The sequence below is a fragment of the Dermacentor variabilis genome, chromosome 6, assembly GCF_050947875.1.
Source record: "Dermacentor variabilis isolate Ectoservices chromosome 6, ASM5094787v1, whole genome shotgun sequence".
In the NCBI taxonomy this organism is placed as follows: domain Eukaryota; kingdom Metazoa; phylum Arthropoda; class Arachnida; order Ixodida; family Ixodidae; genus Dermacentor; species Dermacentor variabilis.
In genome coordinates this window covers 80,205,418-80,223,633 of record NC_134573.1, presented here as the reverse complement: position 1 = coordinate 80,223,633, position 18,216 = coordinate 80,205,418, and the positions used below count along the sequence as shown (strand labels likewise).

Here is an 18,216-nt window from a genome sequence, read left to right as displayed (position 1 = left end):
GTTAGGCAGTGAAGCATAACAAGCGTTGGAAGTGGCAACTGTCACGGGACACAGTATGTATTCCTTAATTATACACGCGTGCACCCCCGTCTCCTGTCACAGTGCGAGCACCCATATGCCTAATTAGTGTACTGGCAGGCCTTCAGAGCTTTTTCGGACGTGCCCTTAAGGGCAGTTAAAGACATGCATTCATTTTTTTCAAACTGCCCTATTTTTCGGATGTTTTTGCGGCCACTAGAGAGTCCAAAAAATCTGACGTTGACTGTGCAACTGACCAAGAGGATGCTTCAAATGGTCCATGGTGTGAAAGCGTGGCAGAAGGAGGATGAGAACAGAAAGGACCAACGCAGTGAGCAATTAACGGGAAAGGAAGCGTGCCTCTGCCTCTTTGAAGGAGCTTGAGCTTAAAAAACAAAGTGTTGGCTTATGCAGAGATGCAGGTGTCCCTCATATAAACCAAAGTAAACTCTTTAAAGCAGTGAAACCCAACACTGAGATGACGTGTACGGGCTGAGAGTATGTCAGGACAGTTGAAGTTGACTTCCCAGCTGCTGAGAGAGAAATCTTAGTTGTGACAAAGTTCAGGCCTCATACCGATGAGCTTGCTATCATTGATAAAAGTAGCTCATAGTCAAAAATATTTACTTATGTGTGCATCTCCTTTTCATTCGTATTTGAAAATGTTCGACTCAATTTGGAATGGGTTTTACCATTTTTTAGCTGTACATTTTACTAACACCATCCTTCTGTTTTTTTTTCCAATAAAATAGATATTACTCCTTAGTATTCAAACTAGATTAAGTCATTTTTTCATTTCAACATGCTTACTAGAGAGTGACAGCATCGGGCAACCTGGTGTCAGCCTGTCTTGACATAAAACTAAGTCCTGGCTCATTCAGGGAATTTTGCAAAGGTGCTCAGGGAAAACCTGGAAAACTCAGGGAATTTGGGAATGTCAACTTGGTAGACACCCTGTCAAAACTGATCGAAATTTGGCAAGAGCCGACTGCTACAACATCAATAAGCAGTGTGGACGAAGTTTAGTTGTTAAGCAGGTGGCCATGGCTGAGCATGAATAGATGATAGTTGGCTTCTTCCAGAAGTACGTAATTCTTATCAAATTTTGAAATGAAGGTTTTCGCTTACTTCAGCCTGTTTAGTAAACTGCATCAGTAAATACACATTGACAACAAGAAGAAGCAGTCTGATTCAAACACCGTTTTTTCGATGGATGTTGGCTATTGGCTAGTGGCAGCGCTATGTGGGAATCTGCCTGCTGATGTTGAGGGGCAGCCACAAACAGCCCCTAAAGAATGTGAAGAAAGTCTCTGTTAAAAGTGTTAAAAGGTGTCTTCACGCTCAGCTTTTAAGGGCCATGTGCCACACACACGTGCAAAATTTGGCTGAGATGCTCACAGCGGTGTACACTATCTGCAGGATGTGCTTTTTTCACCAAGCTCGAGAGGTGGTTCAGGGAATTTTTAAGGGTTGATAATTAAGCAAATACATTGTTGCAGTATCTGGGTCACGCAGGGCTGCATGGTATGTGATTATTGTTTATTACCTTGTATGCTTTATCTCAAATCTCGCAATACAGAAAATGGACAGGCATGGCTTTTGCTTAGACCCCTTCGTTCGAAGTAGGAAGAAGTCTTGCAGTGAGGCTGTGTATTTTCCTTTTATAAAGCGCAAGATACCAAAGGGAACTGGAAACATACAATTGTATTAAAGTTTTTGTGACAGAGCAATTAGCCACTGTGCTGCCACAAAGAAGGCAAGAAATGTTCTATTGACCGGAAGTTGAAGACCTCACATCTGAACTAATCTTTTTTGTTTCAGAGGCATCCTGAGGGCATCGCCACCGTGACTTTCAAGGAACCTGAGGAGGCAGATGCCTGTATCAGCAGAATGAACGGACGGTGGTTCGCCCAACGCCAGTTGTCTGCCGAGACTTGGGATGGCCGAACACGCTACAAAATCTATGAGACAGAAGAGGAGCTTGAGGAACGGCTGAAGAAGTGGGACGAATACTTAGATGGAGAAGAAGAGGAAAAGGCCAAAGGCAGCACTTCGGGCACATCGGCTGCACCACCGTCGTCTGTAGCGAAGAGAGAGGCAGAAGACAGTGCAGAAGCCGAAAGTGGTGCCAGTACGCAAAAGAGGCCTAAGACAACGGCCGACGAAAGCACGGAGTGAATGCTTTTCAAATGAATGGTGTGTATCGATGGCGTTTTTTGTACATAGAGAAGCTCGTTGTCTGGCTATTACTAAGTAAACATGAAGACCCTTCTATTTTTTTTACAAACATGTTGGCTCTTGTTACCCTAATTTGAATATGCACATTCTGGCTTAACTTTTTAATATGTTGTCTACTGTAAAGCAGAGCACTGGATGCTTCTGATTTGTATTTGCCGATTGTTGTTTTTCATTGTATGTGGCAATGTTTATAGCATTGTCTTTGGAGTGAAGGATTAGGGAAAAAGCGCTGCATGCATTTTTTCCCTTGGTGCTGATAGCACCTGACACCCCCATAAATGGCTTTCTTATGTGCATTGACTTTCTATGTTCAAAACTTGCGGGAAGGACACTTGGTGTTCAGCACACACTGTTCGCCGCAAGTGGGGCTACCATGTATATGTTGAATGTGCACTTTTCCTGTCATGCTGCCTCGGAAATGTTCAGGCTAAATAATTATATACTGTGTACATGGGTGTACACAGTTACGGACTTCACGGAAAGCACATGTTACTTATGTTTGATTCATGGTACACTTCATTCTGGATGACATGTCAGGAGGCAGCAATGTACTGAGAAACGCTAGCAGCTTTTTCTGTTCATCCCCTGTGGTCTTGAGCATACGTTTCGGGCAAAATCTGCAATGTACAGTCGTTGGCATAGTTGCTAGGTCAGCAAGTCATGCAACACATTCAGCCTGCTAAACACGCTCAACATTTTCAAGCGATAATGTGAATGAACAAACCAGTGTATTGATCTTTTTGTTTGTGCCATTCCTCTTGTACCTGGCAGCTGCCACATAGCAAGCATCAGTCATGTGGAGGGGGGTGATAGTCTGGTGCCACTTTATCTCATTGGTACACCGTGTTCTTTGTGGTTCCTACGCCCAATTTGTTGCTAGCATAAGAGTAGCTGGGATTATTAGGAAGCAACCCCTTGTTATGACCCTTGCTCTACTCTAGGTGTACGTACATATACTATGTTCAAAATTCAATTTTGAGTTTTTTTTCCTCTCTTTATGTAATCATCTGCGAAGGAAAGTCATGGCTATTGAGTGAGTTTATGCTATGCATTCTTCTAGCAGAAAATCTGCACATGGGTTCATTTTAATGCTACATGCGTGTGAGTATGCATGTCAAAGCTTTGGTATTTCAGGCTAGTGGAGAGGGACAAGAGACTGTAAGCAAAACATTAGTGGCTGCTTTCGGTTCGGGTCACAGTGAAGGCTTTCCTTGCTGTTGGAATAATGAGTTGCCTGTCGTGTTTGTGACTCGATAATTGTGAAAGAAAATGTGTAGCCTATGCTCATTGCTGAGATATTAGCACCATTAGTCATTTTTTTTTTAACAGCCACAGAAATCCTGTGCATTCATTACTGTTAGTGCAGTTCGGAAAATAAGTATGAACCATATGGCTTGATAACCAGGGCACATGCTTTTCTGTGTATAATGTCTAGTAAAAGATGGGACTGGCTTGCTACGATTTCACAAGCGTGTCTCTAACTCCACATTAAATAGCTGTCTTTATATCGGTGTTGAGTTTATAGTGGTCTGTTTAGCTTTTATTTTCACTACCTGGCTAACCTACATGCCAGCAATAATTGTGCTTCACGACTTTTCACTACACTACTTGGCGCTAGTAAACTAGTAATGATCAGTGGCATCACTATGGGGCATATCGCACAGCCCACTGAGCTTCGGCTCTGCTGCAGTTGCCAGTGAGCCTTTGTTTTCTCCACCGCTCGCAGCCGAATGCAGGGAACGTCTGCGCTCGGGGCAGCTGAATGGGCTGTCGAAGAGAAGTGCTGACAGAACAGAGTGCGTGGTGTAAGCTTTCAGACACTTGTATGTGTAGCGCAAGGTGTAATGACGCCAGCAGCAGCAGTATATTTACATAAATGAATGCTGAATTACCGGCAGAAATGGGAGCATTGCCCTTAAATTGTTTCACGATCACTATACAAATGTGTGTTAAATAGAAGAGAGTGGAAAGAAAAAGAGGGCATGGTTGACACGCCGAGCAGCTGCACTGTGTGCCAGGAAGCAAAGTGATGCCACTGGCAATGACGAATGCACTTCTACACTGTTCGTTCATTCAGCTTGTCCTGCACTTTGGGGACTAGTTCACATCAGTTAAATGCCAGCCAATTTTCTGCTTCTGTAGAATGAGCCTAGCACTATATGTTTGATTGATTTACAAATCGATTGATTGACTGGATTTAATGCCTCGTAGAAAGACCTGGGTGAAGAGACCCAGCATAATGCGGTAGTCTGGATTAATTTTCACAGCATAGGGTTCTTTAACACACACGTAAATCTGAAGACACTAGCAATTTCGCATTGTGCATCTATAGGAAAGCGGCCGCCGCAACTGGGAATCGAAACTGCAACCACTTGCAGGAAGTCATGGCCACAGAGCCACTGAGGTTCTTCTGCACTATGTCTTGCTGAGGTGTAGGAAAGGCTGCAAAGACGTTCTGCATATTATTACCTGTGCCATATACAGCAAATGACTAAGTGCAGCACCTCTGGAACTAAGTTGGGAACTGTAGGCTGATCAGATGAGAGAGACTTGGCAAGTGCACGTGGCAAGCTGCACATATTTCTGTACGGCAAAAAATGATAATAATTGTACCAAATCTACTAAAGCTTTCTTTCGCACAGATTGTAGAACTTTTTTTGCCCAAACACAATGGTACCACTTTTTAAGTTCAGTGACGTAGCTTTACTTTCCAAATTGCATGAAATAAAGGTTTTAGGAAGGCTTCTCTGCACTGCACTGAGGTCTTGTGGCACAGCACCGTGTTTGGCTCGATATACTTGCAAAGATACAAGAGGAAAACAATGTAAATGGTGCAAAACACATGTACAGCTCCAAATTGCACTGTTATTAAGGGAAGGAATAACTCGAGGACAGTAATGAGAAGCTCCAGTCCATCCACGTAATTGTCATCCGAGTCCTCAGAAGAGACGTCATTTTTTGTTTCTGAACAAAGCTCTAGAGAACTGTCTTCTCATGAGGAGTTGTCAGAATGCCTTTCTTTGCATGCACTTTTATTCTCCTGTGGCAGGGAGGCAGCCATGTTTGCTGCGCAGGAGTCAGCGGATAGATGGATGTACTTCATTGTGATCCTTTAGGTCATGCGTTAGCGTGTGGCGGGTCGCTCCCATGTCGGGACAGAGAGGCCGAGCCTCTCCGCCGCTTCGCAGGCCCGTTGGACGGCCCATAACTGTTCTTTGAGGTCAGGGCTGCGCAGAACTGCATTCTTGTGTGAGGAAGTGTTGCTTTCATCGCTGCGTAACACAGGACATCGCCAGAGCATGTGATCTAAGTTCGCTAAGTCATTGCATAGTGCACATGCATTTGTTGTCTGAATTTCGGGGTAAAACCTGTGAAGAAGTAGTGAGTTTTTGTATGCCCCCGTCTGTAGAAGCCTTAGTGGTAAAGCTTGAGTTCTATTGGGTTTACAGTGTGGGAGAGGGTAGAACCTCCAAGCCAAGTAAAAGTGCTTAGTAAGTTTGTTGTACGAGGAAGGAGCGTCCCGATTGTCTGTACCCCTAACATCACGCTGCCGGGTAGCTATGCGGTCAATGATCCCTCGCTCAGCTTTGTGTGCCGACTTATTGAGGTTGGGAAGGGCACACTCAAATCTGTCCCGTGTGGGCTGGTAACTAGATGACTCTCTGTGGCTTGATCTCCTTGCTTCCTAGTATTCCTAGAGCCAGCTCGGGTATGGTTCCTTGGTAAATGCCTGAACGGCTGATCTCGAATCACTGTAGATTGCTGTCCTCTTGTCGTCCAATAAGGCCATCACTATTGCAGCTTGCTCTGCCATCTCAGAGGACATCGTCCGACTCGAGGTTGAGTTTGTGACTTTAATTTTGTGGTCTACGCTAACTGCAGCGAAGGCCCATTCGTCAGTGTAGCGCGCTACGCCTACTAAGCTGTTCTTCGAAGCCCGTTCACGAGTCTTTTCCAGGAGGGCCTTCGCACGCGCCTGACGCCTTCCCACGTTGTGTTCCAGATGGATGTTTCATGGGATCGGGGCGACAGTGATGCGGTCCTGCTGCTCTCGTCAGAGGAGGCGGCAATAAAAAGAAAGGCGAGATACAATGGCACAGTATGGTCAAGTGTGGCAATCTACAGTCGAAAATTGCTACTGGATGCAATTTGATGATTATAATCATCATCGGTTACATTGGTACAAAAACTCATGACGATTCTACTTGTCAGAAGTATAGAAAGGGTTAGCGATTAGGATCCAAGATGAAAATATAGAAAGGTAGAACATAAATAACTGGGATAATTAATAAATATATTAAGTAAAAAACTTTTTTTTAAAGAGTGCACACACATGCACACATTAAAAAAGAAGATACTTGGCTCAACACAGCTGGCACACCAAACGAACTGTACTGAATGTGGTTCAAGTTTTTGTTATGCAAAGCACTGAAAAGCCAATTTTTGTAAACAAATCGAAAGCCATGCTCCTAAAAATGTGGGAATGTCTTGCAGTCTGAGGCATATGGTGTGACTGAAGTGTAAAGAACTCTTTAGGGCACTCGTCGAAGCTTTGACGTGTCTACAGATACAAATTACGTGAGTTGAGCTATGTGCACTGCAGCATGTGGCATATTGGTGCGCTACATGAATTCTGAATTTTAAATAAAACGTGATCAGCAAAAGTGCAAATGAACCTTGCATGGCATCTGCAGTAAAAATGGTAGTAGCACAACTTTGCCTGGCATTAACTAGTGTGCAGCAAATTCGGTCTCGGCGAACACCGATAAGAATCAACAGATTGGTAGACAAGATCGGTCACAGAATGAGAATGCTAAATTTTGCATGTGTGCAAATGTTACTTATTGCTTCGTTGTAGAAGCATAGGTGATTATTTCAGCACCTAGTGTTGTTTGACATCGAGTTGTGTCGCGTGCTGCTTGGAAATAGGCATTGTCTTTTTGTTGTTGAATGGACTCATCGTGGAAACAAAATTGTAAGAGCTAATAAAGTCTTTGGACTTATTTCAAATCATTGTGAATGTTCTTTCTTTCTTTGATTGTATGCTTGTGCATTGCAGCATGCGTGATCAGTGGCACTTGAGAGCAGCACATAGTATGCTCCTTGAAAAAGAAAATCGGGAGGAATGAAGTAAATCCAGTAGAAGTCATTGTTAATGATTATCAAAAACTGTTTACGTCCTTGAAATCCGCTGGAATTCCGTTGAGCGGCATTTTATAGGAACTGACCGAAGGATGAAGCGAGGATAAGCGTGCCATGCATCCGGTGGGGGAATGGTGTGATTTCACCGCCTTACTCCACCACGGGACCCACGCGACCGCAGATGACAGTGTGTGGGATTGGCCCAGTTTTTTTGCACCATCACCGGGAATGGCCCACTTAACTGTTAGTGTACACTGTCTGCACTGGCCCTCTGGCGAGAAACCAACTGAGCAGACGCCCCATACCTCGAGGCGGAAAGAAAAGAAAGCTTCCCTTTAATAAGTAAACATATTATGCACTTTAATGCATATTGTATACAGGGTGTTTCATCTAACTTGAACCAAGGATTTAGAGAAGTGGTTAATCGCAGCTGAATGAAAGCAAAAACTTGTGGTATGCTGTCATGTGACGCTCCTTAGAGCATCTATTATATTTCGTTCTATTAACTAAGATCAATTACCATGTTTACTCGCATAATGATCGCACTCGCTTAATAATCGCACTCCTGAATTTTGTCGTCAAAATTAGATATTTTTTCTTTCCCGCATAATGATCGCACCCTGGACTTGTCGCAGCGATATGTCGTGTGCCAAGTCTATATAATGATGATCGCGCTTGCCATCTGTCAAATGCTATGCGAACGACTCTTGAAGACCTACCAAGTGGTCCGCACGCATTCAACAGTCTTAAGCAGATGCCCCATTTCATTCCTTTCATCACTTTCCGCACTTCCATGAAAAAAAAAAAAGCTACAACCAAACTTGCCGCGGCTTTATTATTTATAGGCTTCATAATGGTTTTGATCAACAGCAACAACATAAAAGGCGCCTTTCGATACTTCTCGTCTGCACTCGTAGACACACAACAAATCGCAAGCGGCAACGATAGTTGTTGCTTGTGATCTGGCTGCATTTTACACTGATACATTGGGAGTGTGCCCTATTCATACGCAGACTCTTGTAACACACCTAAGATATTCACCCACCCTTAGCGGAAACGTACCGTATTAGGATAGCAGTGAAGATAAATGCAGCAGTTTCTGCGGCATGCCTGCCATATGTTTCTATGTCACTGGCAGCTAAGCGCGCCCATCTCTGTTTCTCTCCCCTCAAAGTGGACATGTCTATGTTATTGTTGCAGACTTGTTGATATTAACGATATTATTCATTACTGATACAGAAGAAGCTGCTTCAATGCACGTAATGTACCCACGAGAAGAAAAATAATTGCGTTCGGTGCGTCCGGCTTGCTCTGCCGGCCGCCATTTTTGTTTTGGTGTGCCACACTGAACAGCGGCAGCCACCTGCACGAGACATTCATTTGAAAGATCACCAGTCGTTTGTGTGCAGGTGATCTCCAGATCCTGCGGTAAGAGCGACCGCAAGAGAGAAAATCTGGGGGCTTTTCCTCCTTGAATATACGACCCTGCCTAGGTACTATACAGGAGGTTTCTTAGCGTGTGTTGTAGGTGTGTGTCCCTAGGCTTGCCGGCATTGCGGAGTGGGGTCAAGTTTGTTTACACTCGGACGCTGGCTGCCGGCACGGTAAAGTAGGTGAACCAGCCAGCTAAGTCGTGGCGGATCGTAGCTTTCTCGAGCGTCACGGCGATGTAGCTTGTAAATAATGATTACAGATGTTCCTGTGGGATCATAATGGCCATAGTGGAGCCCGGGTAGCATATATTGAAAATTTAGAAGGCATTCCAATGCATTGTGCGTTTGTGCGCAGGTGTGAGAGAGAAAATGTCGGGGCTTTTGCTCCTTGATTATAGGAGTCTGCCTGGGCACTACGGAGGAGGTTTCTTAGAGCCTGTTGTATGCGTTTGTCCCCTAGACCTGCAGGCATTGTGGAGTGTGGTCGAGTTTCTTGACGCTCTGCCGCTGGCTGCCCGTGCAGTGAGTCAGTGGGCACGGACGCCCCATTTGGTGATTGCTGTCTGAAGGGGCAACATTCTGACTGGTGTTGTATAAATCGCAAGTCGCTTTTTTCATCGCGACGATAGGTTGGATTTTTTTACATGCACTGCTCTAGGAGGGCACATGTAACCAGCCGCCAAACGGAGGCCTCAGGAGAGCACCTGAGGTTATAATAAAGCAGGCGGCGCAGGATCTCCAGGGCACCCAAGGGGTAGTGGGGGGATCAAAGCTGGAAGCAGGGCGGCCCGTGGCTTGGGGCCGTGGAGGCAGAAGCGTGCCAGGCGGTGTTAGCACAAAAAATCCGCTGTCTGCTATTGCAGACAGCCGAAAGTCTGTCCGAAGTCGGGCAGACTTTCTCGCGCCTGCGGTGCTGGTGCTGAGTCAGTCATCGTCACCGGTGGCCTTTCAGCCACTTGCATTCAACCGTGGTTGCTAAGGTGCTCTGCTTTCCAGATTTTCAATATATGCGGCCCAGGCTCTACTACGGTCGCTACTGCTCCCATGGAAACGTATGTGATGTTATTTACAAGGTACATTGCCGCAAGGCACGAGAAAGCTATGATCAGCCATGACTGACTTAGCACGAGTGCCGCAGGTGCGAGGCAGTCTTTCCAATACAGCGATTACCAACTCGGGCGTCAGTGCCTGCTGCTTCACACATTTTACTGCGCCAGCGTCCGAGCGTAAACAAACTCAACCCCACTCCACAATGCTGGCACGCCTAGGGACAGACGCCTACAGCATGCACCTCCGTAGTGCCTAGGCAGTGTCATATGTTCAAGGAGCGAAATCCCCCAGATTTTCTCTCTTGCACACGCTCTTACTCGCGCCTGCGCACAAACGGCTGGCGATCCCTCACATGAACGTCTCGTGCCACCTGCTTGTTGACTCGTTGTCATCCCGCAGCAAACGCGGGATGAAAAAAGAGAATGTTTCTTTTCACGGGAAATTTAACCCGCGTAATGATCGCACCCCTGAATTTGTGTCAATCTTTTTGAAAAAAAAAAGTGTGATTATTATGCAAGTAAATACGGTATGCAAAAGTATTATTAATCACTTTAGGACCAAGTGCATTTCGTTACGTTATAGAGGGGATTCAGAAATGACGAATACAATTTTTTGTGGCAACGTATATGCTGCAGTGATTTTTTTTTTTTGGCGTTCAAAGAAAGCTCGTGTAATATTAAATAAAACCATGCTACTGCGCTCATGTGCCATCGCATTGCAGCGCTCTCAACCGTGCAAGCAAAAGAACCGTGCGCACAGACTGGTGGAGTGAGTGGCCACGGTTTTAGGCATCAGCTTCAAATTGCGTCGGCACCTTCCACGACAGCATGCAGAAAAGACTGTGAACATGAAAAGACGGTTGAGAGTTGAGAGTCACGTGGTTTCAATGCGCCTCGAGCGTCCGTGTAATTTATTTATTTACTTATAAATACTGCAATCTAAGTTAGACCATAGCCGATAAGAGTGGTACATTTTCATAGGAACGGTACACTTGGGCAAGAAAAAAAAGATGGCTAATAACAGTCAGTATAACAGGCTACAGAACACTTCAATTTAAATGCTCTTGAAAGGATACCAAAGATTTTTGTATTACAGCTTCGTTAGAGAGGTTATTCTAATTGTTTATTGTATGAGGAATGAAAGAGTGTGTAAAGGAATTGACTATTTGTTTTAAAACCGTAATTGTTTGCGAGTGTCGGTTTCTAGTTGCGTAACCTGCAGGTGAAGCCAGGATATGTGATGTGTTAATGTTGTAGTGCCCATTTACCAATTGATAAAAGAACTTAAGTCTACAGACATAGTTTCTTTTAGTAGCTGGTTGGAAATGACCCTTTTTTATTAATTCGCTAATAGAGCTGCAGCTATATGAGTTGTAAATGAATCTTGCAGCCTTTTTCTGTATTTCTCATTCTTCAATGTTGGATTTAGTGAAGGGGTCCCATATTATCACGGTATACTCTAACATAGCATGAATAATTGATTTGTAGGCGAGAATACACACTTGAGGGGTAGCTAACTTTAGTGTACGCCTTAAAAAGAATAGCTTCGTTAAAGCATTGGCTACAGCTTTATTCATGTGTGCATTTCAAGAGAGTTTTTAGTAATCAGTAATCCTAAATATTTATAATGTTCCACCTCAGAAAAAACTCGATCAGCAGTAGAACAACTAATGAGCAGGGCTTTCTTATTGCAAGTAATTCTCATGAAAACAATTTTTTTTCAGAATTGATGGGCATTTGCCACTGCTCACGCCGCAAAATGATCTTGGCAACATCCTCGTTCCTGCACAATTCTTGCATTAGAAAGATAGACTCTTGTGACATTCTATAAGCACAGCCAAATTTCTAGCGTAATATTTAATTTGAGCATCTACATTAAAAGCTTAATTTGGCTGTAATTAAACCATACACATTAAAAACTTGATTAAGGATTTTTTGGGTAAAGGCTGTATTTCGCCCATGCTCATTAAACTTTACATACAGATCAGCCATAATGTTGCCTATATTTTCACGAAATTTTATCTCAGTGGCTGGTATAGTTGTTCCAGTACAGGTAGTTAATTTTTATGCTGTTCTTAAAGGGACTAACAACTGACCGGAACGTGTTGTGAAACGTTGATTAAAATGAAATTACCATGATTTGTAGTGATAGAATTCAGCACGCTGTTTGCGGATTAAGTAGGAATTATAATTTTAAATTGGCAAAGAAAATCTCAAAAGCCAGTAAGCGGCAAGAACTGGCGGTACTTTGGATGTATTTTGGTACTTTGGATGTATTTTATTAGCTTATTGTACGTAAGTTGACTGTTATTAAGTAATTGCTGCTTAAAATAGCAGTTCGTATATTATTAGGCACTCGCTAATTCTATGCTTCAGAAACTAAAACGCATGTGTGGCTACAACAACAGGCTGAATCCTGTATCACGTGTAAAGGCGTTGTTTCGTTTTGACTGTTTAAATACCAAAGCAGTTGGACAGGAAACCACGAAATTGCTTAGCCATTATCGCAGAATAATATAACATTCCGGAAAACATGAACTGTAGGAACAGCTACTTGATAAACAAAATAATACTTTGTTACAGCTATGGCCACACTTGTTGTCTGCCTCCCACTAAGGCCAGCAGATAATTGCTATTGTGCTCACGTATCACCGTTTTCAGCAGGCTTCCAGTCAATGACTACATCCTCACTGCAGATAGAAAAATGCTGATAAAAAATGTTCCATGGCGTTTTCCGCATTAGCACTTTATGATTGGACACTCTGACTGGTAAGCGTCCCATTGCAGAAAAAAAAAATCATAGGTACCTTGAAAATTGGTTATTAGTTCCTTTAAGACACTTGTAACGTTCCCGAGTGCTTGCACAAGTAATTTATTGAAAAGGCTGTAATAAAGCACACACTTGGAACTTTATGTGCATTGTGCCCATAACCTGCTCATTGCTTGAAATTTAAGCAAGGTGTCTTGTTTAGCTTAGCGAGGGTACCGCAGCTGCGCATAACCAATGAAAACTGGCAAACGTCAAGGGCTTAGTAAATGTTTGCAAAGATCATAATTAAACTAGATACGCAAAGCTTCTCCCGCACATCACCCTTAACATTGCTCCCATTTCCACCTAATCTGAAATGGGATTCACCTACAGTTTTAAGACACTGAGCAATGTCGTGATGATGACAGAGTGTCTCTAGTAGAACACACCTGAGGTTCGTTATAAGTTTTTCTAATTTTTTCACTACAAGGCCAAAGGAGCGGCACTCCTAGTGTTGCAATGATGGAGTTACAGCTCTTCGAGACCTCATCAGGATTGATATCTTCCACCAGAACCACCTCAAGAAAACATAGAAACGTTTCTAGAGACAGTGAGGACATAGAGGTATTCTCGGCCTCAGGGGACGAATCCTCTGGCGACGAATTTTGGTTGTCTTGCGTCACAAGGAAAAGGGACATTTCTCGATACATCCTAGCCATGAAGTGTGTTTACTCTTAGGCCCGCACCTCAATGCTGGCCGCGTATATTGTGTTGTTCCTGCCAGAATACTTGGCAAGCAGTCGGCGTGTTCTGAACTGGCAAAATTTAATTATTACAGTGGAGCTGTTATAAGCTAGGTTCTGGCAGTTTGTGTGCTTAGGCAAATAGATTTCGGTCACCCCAGAGCTAAAAAAGTGTAAAGCAAAAGCGTATCGCCGGGTATGCCCCAGCTGCGTTTAACCATGAGATTGTCAAAACGTATTGGGATAATGTATTGGGATAAAAAAATATCCTAATAAATATAGTAAAACCGGAATAGGCACTGTTTAGTTTGCATTGCAGTTTGACATCGCAGGTTCTATAAGCAAACCGCGTGACCTTATCTCAGTTACCTTCAATCCGTGCGGTGAGTAAATCGAATGCAATGAAGACTTCGGAAGAGCAGCGTCTTACAAAGAACATCGTCGTGAACAGAAGTGGGAATGTGCATGGCGACAGTGGACAGCACGTAATACGGGTGATGATCGTGCCACAAACACCAAGCATGTGCACCATTGCTTGGATCACCCGTACCGACTCCACTCCCACGGCAATTCTGGATGATTTCAACATAGATGTGTCTCGGCCAGACGGAAAGTGGTTCGTGACATTTTTCTTGGAAGGGTTCGGTATTCAGTGTTACACAAACATCATTGAGCCCACGACGCTTCTTCGGTTGTGTATAGACCTAACATTAGTGAAGAACCTCTCCAGTGTCGCCACAGAGCCACTGGCCATTTATCATAGCGATGACAGAGCAATACTCACCTTGGTGACAAATCCAAAAAACCAAGTAAAGGAAGGTTTAAAAAAAGCAGTGAGTATGCAACTTAATAAAACAAAAAATTGGGAGAACGCAAAATTCATTGTGGTATGTGTCTTTTATTTTCAGTCAACATATATATTGCTACGAAACAGTCACCACAGTGTGGCTGCACTGAAGAGGAGGAAGACGACGTGGACCCGCTTGATATAGCGTCGTCATTTTGGCCTTCTGTTAGCTTCCTCTAAATAAATTGTATATAGCATCGGGCTACAGCTACACGTAACATTAATTTGGTGGAGGTGGACGTTCCCCGTACCCGTCATGGAGCTTCGCAGTGGTCGCAACGGCGACAGTGCAACTTCGGCTCCTGCTGGCGGCTCTTCATCTACACAACTGTCTCCGCCTGCAGCCCCTACCTACGTCGCCGTTTCCCCCCCTCGGTATCCTCGTGTTTTCAACGGAGTCGGCAGTCCTGATGTTGACGACTGGCTCCGCTTATACGAACGTGTCAGCACCATTAACAGGTGGGATCCGACTATTATGCTTGCAGACGTTCATTTCTACCTCGACGGAGCTCCACTTGCATGGTTCCAGACTCATGAGGATGAGATCTCGAGCTGGGATCTCTTCAAAGAAGCTCCGCGACCATTTTGGCAATCCGTTCGGTCGCCAAGTCAATGCCAAAAAAGCCCTTGCCACACGTGTACAGACGTCGACCGAGTCCTACGTATCGCACATTCTCGACGTCTTGGCCCTTTGTGCCAAGGCTGACCCGATCATGTCGGACAACGAGAAGGTTAATCACGTCCTCAAAGGCATTGCTGACGACGCCTTCAATTTACTGGTGTTTACGAACGTCACCAGCATCGATACGATCCTCGAGGAGTGCCGCCGTCTCGAGCATGCTACAAGCCGCCGGGTATCCCAGCACATCACGCGACTTCCCAGCACAGCTGCTACGTCATCCTGTGAGGACCTCTTCCACCAGCCGTCGCGATTTGACAACTTGACTGGCATCATTCGTCGTGAGGTCGAAGCGGCACAACCGGCGGCCCCTTCATTCCCGTTACCTGATCATTCTCCGGTGACAATCTCCTTGATCCAGGCCATCGTCCGTCAAGAGTTGTCCGACGTCGGCCTGCAATCCATTCGTTCCGTACGCTCGGAACCTTTGTCTCCACGCACGTCCTCACCATGCTCTTCTTACTCCTCTTATGGACATCGTAACCCCTCCGAATGGCGAACCGTGGATGATACGCCCATCTGTTTTAACTGCCGACGCATTGGACATGTCGCTCGCCACTGCCGCAGCCGCTGGACTTCTCCGACGCGCTATTATCCTGATTACCCCCCTCGCCCCTCTAGCGCATCCTATTCCTTCGCCCCTTCTATGCCCGCTCCATCATCTGACCCTGCGATACCTTTGACACGACCCCGCTACTCCCGCTCGCCTTCCCCCTCCCGCCGCCAATCTCGCTCGCCCCCGTCACGCCGTGCTTCTTCTCCGACCTACTCGCCGCATCCCCGACCGGAAAACTAGACAGTGCAGCTTCTGGAGGTGAAGCTGCATTGACGACATTGGCACGAAGTCCTTGCTTCACATTACCCACGAACAAGAATCTTTTGGACGTTCTCGTCGACAATGTTCCTGTGTGCGCGTTAATTGACACCGGGGCGCATGTATCCATTACGAGTGCTGCTCTTCGCCGTCGGCTCAAGAAAGTTCTGATGCCCGCCCCGAACCGAGTTGTACAAGTCGCCGACAGAGGTACTGTCGCTATTGTTGGCATGTGCTCTGCCCGTCTCACCATTGCTGAGAGACACATCGTCGTTCTCTTCACCGTCATTGAGCATTGCTCTCACGAACTCATTCACGGTCTGGATTTCCTTGCCAATCATTCTGCCCTCATTCGGCCGGCTCACTTCGCCTTGACTTGCCTCTTCTTGCCGACCCTGTGGATCAGCGTCCAAGCCGTTTGAGCTGCATGGATTTTATTCACCTACCGCCCACTCTGGGACACACGTCGACTTGTCCTCACCAGCTGTACCTGACGGTAATTATGTGGTCGCACCCATTCCGGTAGTTACACTTACACGTGGTGTTACCGTGCCATACACTGTGCTGACAATTACTAGCAGCCGCACCTGTCTACCACTTGTCAATTTCGCGCTAACCGCGCAAGTTCTGCCTCAGGGGATTTCATTGGCTATAATTAGCGCTTTGCAGGATGATGAGATCGAGCCATTCACAGTGGAAGATCGTTACAGCTCAGCCCATACCGTGACTTCATCGCACGGTACTGACGTCGACATTGAGAAGATGGTTTCCTCTGACCTTACAACTCCTCAAGCTGAAGCTCTTTGCCGCGTTCTTGTAGGCTATCGCAACATTTTTTTACTTTGACGATCGACCCTTAGGTCTAACGTCCGTCGTGACCCATCGCATAAACACTGGCGATGCGAACCCTATTCACCGACGTCTATATCGTGTTTCTGCGTCCGAACGAGCTGTTATCCAACAGGAAGTCAAAAAGATGCTTGCAAAGGACATTATCAAGCCTTCCTGTAGTCCCTGGGCTTCTCCCGTCGTACTTGTCAAAAAGAAGGATGGAACGTGGCGTTTTTGTGTAGACTATCACCACCTGAACAAAATCACAACAAAGGACGTGTACCCTTTTCCACGTATTGATGACGCTCTAGACTGCCCGTACAGTGGCACCTATTTTTCTTCTATCGACTTACGGTCCGGCTACTGGCAGATATCCGTCTACGACATGGACCGCGAGAAGACTGCATTTGTTACCCCTGACGGCCTTTATCAGTTCAAGGTGATGCCTTTCCGCCTCTGTAACGCGCCCGCCACCTTCTAACGAATGATGGACTCTTTGCTTCAGGGGTTCAAGTGGTCCACCTGTTTATGCTATCTGGACGACGTCATCGTTTATTCGCCCACTTTTGACGCGCATCTAGACCGTCTTTCAGCAATTCTTGACGTGTTTCGCCGCGCCGGTCTCCAGCTGAACTTGTCAAAATGTCACTTCGCTCGCCGCCAAATCACCGACCTTGGACACCTCTTGGACGCCCGAGGCGTGAGACCTGATCCCGACAAAATTCGCGCCGTTACGAACGTTCCTGTTCCGAAGTCTACCAAGGACGTTCATAGTTTCGTAGGGCTGTGCTCTTATTTCCGACGCTTTGTGAAGGATTTTGCCACCATCGCACGTCCCCTTACCGACCTCTTGAAGGAAGACGCCCCATTTTCTTGGGGACCTGCCCATGCCGCATCATTTTCGCAGCTCACTACTCACCTTACCACGCCTCCAATTTTGGCCCACTTTGACCCGTCTGCCTCAACAGAAGTTCGAACTGATGACAGTGGCCTTGGCATAGGAGCAGTGTTAGCACAACGCCAGCGTGGACATGACCGTATTATAGCCTATGCCAGCCGACTTCTATCACCCGCCGAGCGCAATTATTCAATCACAGAGCGCGAGTGTCTCGCTCTTGTGTGGGCTGTTGCGAAATTTCGTCCATACTTGTACGGACGCCCCTTCTGTGTCATCACTGATCACCACGCGCTCTGCTTGCTATCCTCGCTTAAGGACCCCACGGGACGACTCGCTCGCTGGGCGTTACGCCTGCAAGAATATACCTTCTCCGTGGTATATAAGACGGGACGCTTGCACCAGGATGCCGATTGTTTGTCCCGCTATCCCGTCGACGAACCGGCTGGTGCGGACGCCATCGTTTGCGTTTTCTCTGTGTCCCAGTTGCATGAAATCGGCAACGAGCAACGCCGCGATCCTTCATTACGAGCCCTTATCGACCGTCTGGAGTCGACGCCTGGCGACGCCTCTCTCCGGATGTTTCTCCTTAAGGAGGGGACATTATACCGCCGCAATCTCGATCCACACGGCCTTGACCTTCTGCTCGTAATTCCATAGCACCTGCGTTTGACTGTCCTCCAACAACTTCACGACGCTCCCTTGTCTGTACACATGGGCGTTTCGTGCACATACGACCGTGCACGACGTCGATTCTTTTGGCCGGGTCTCGCCCGCT

The 18,216-nt window shown here is 45.9% G+C and overlaps 1 protein-coding gene across 2 annotated transcripts in view; it reads left to right on the top strand.

Annotated features, from left to right (window-relative positions):
* The window catches only part of barc (RRM1_TatSF1_like and RRM2_TatSF1_like domain-containing protein barc), a 62,828-nt gene extending 55,558 nt beyond the window's left edge, over nucleotides 1-7,270 (top strand). The window contains exons 7-8 of one of the 2 annotated variants that reach the window (XM_075695213.1): nucleotides 1,840-2,214; nucleotides 6,260-7,270. In XM_075695213.1, coding sequence (XP_075551328.1) covers nucleotides 1,840-2,196 — 357 coding nt within the window. In that variant the 3' untranslated portion in view covers nucleotides 2,197-2,214; nucleotides 6,260-7,270. Of the gene's footprint in view, nucleotides 1-1,839 lie in introns of both variants that reach the window. The other variant, XM_075695212.1, reaches the window with a different exon arrangement.
* Nucleotides 7,271-18,216: the final 10,946 nt, after the last annotated feature.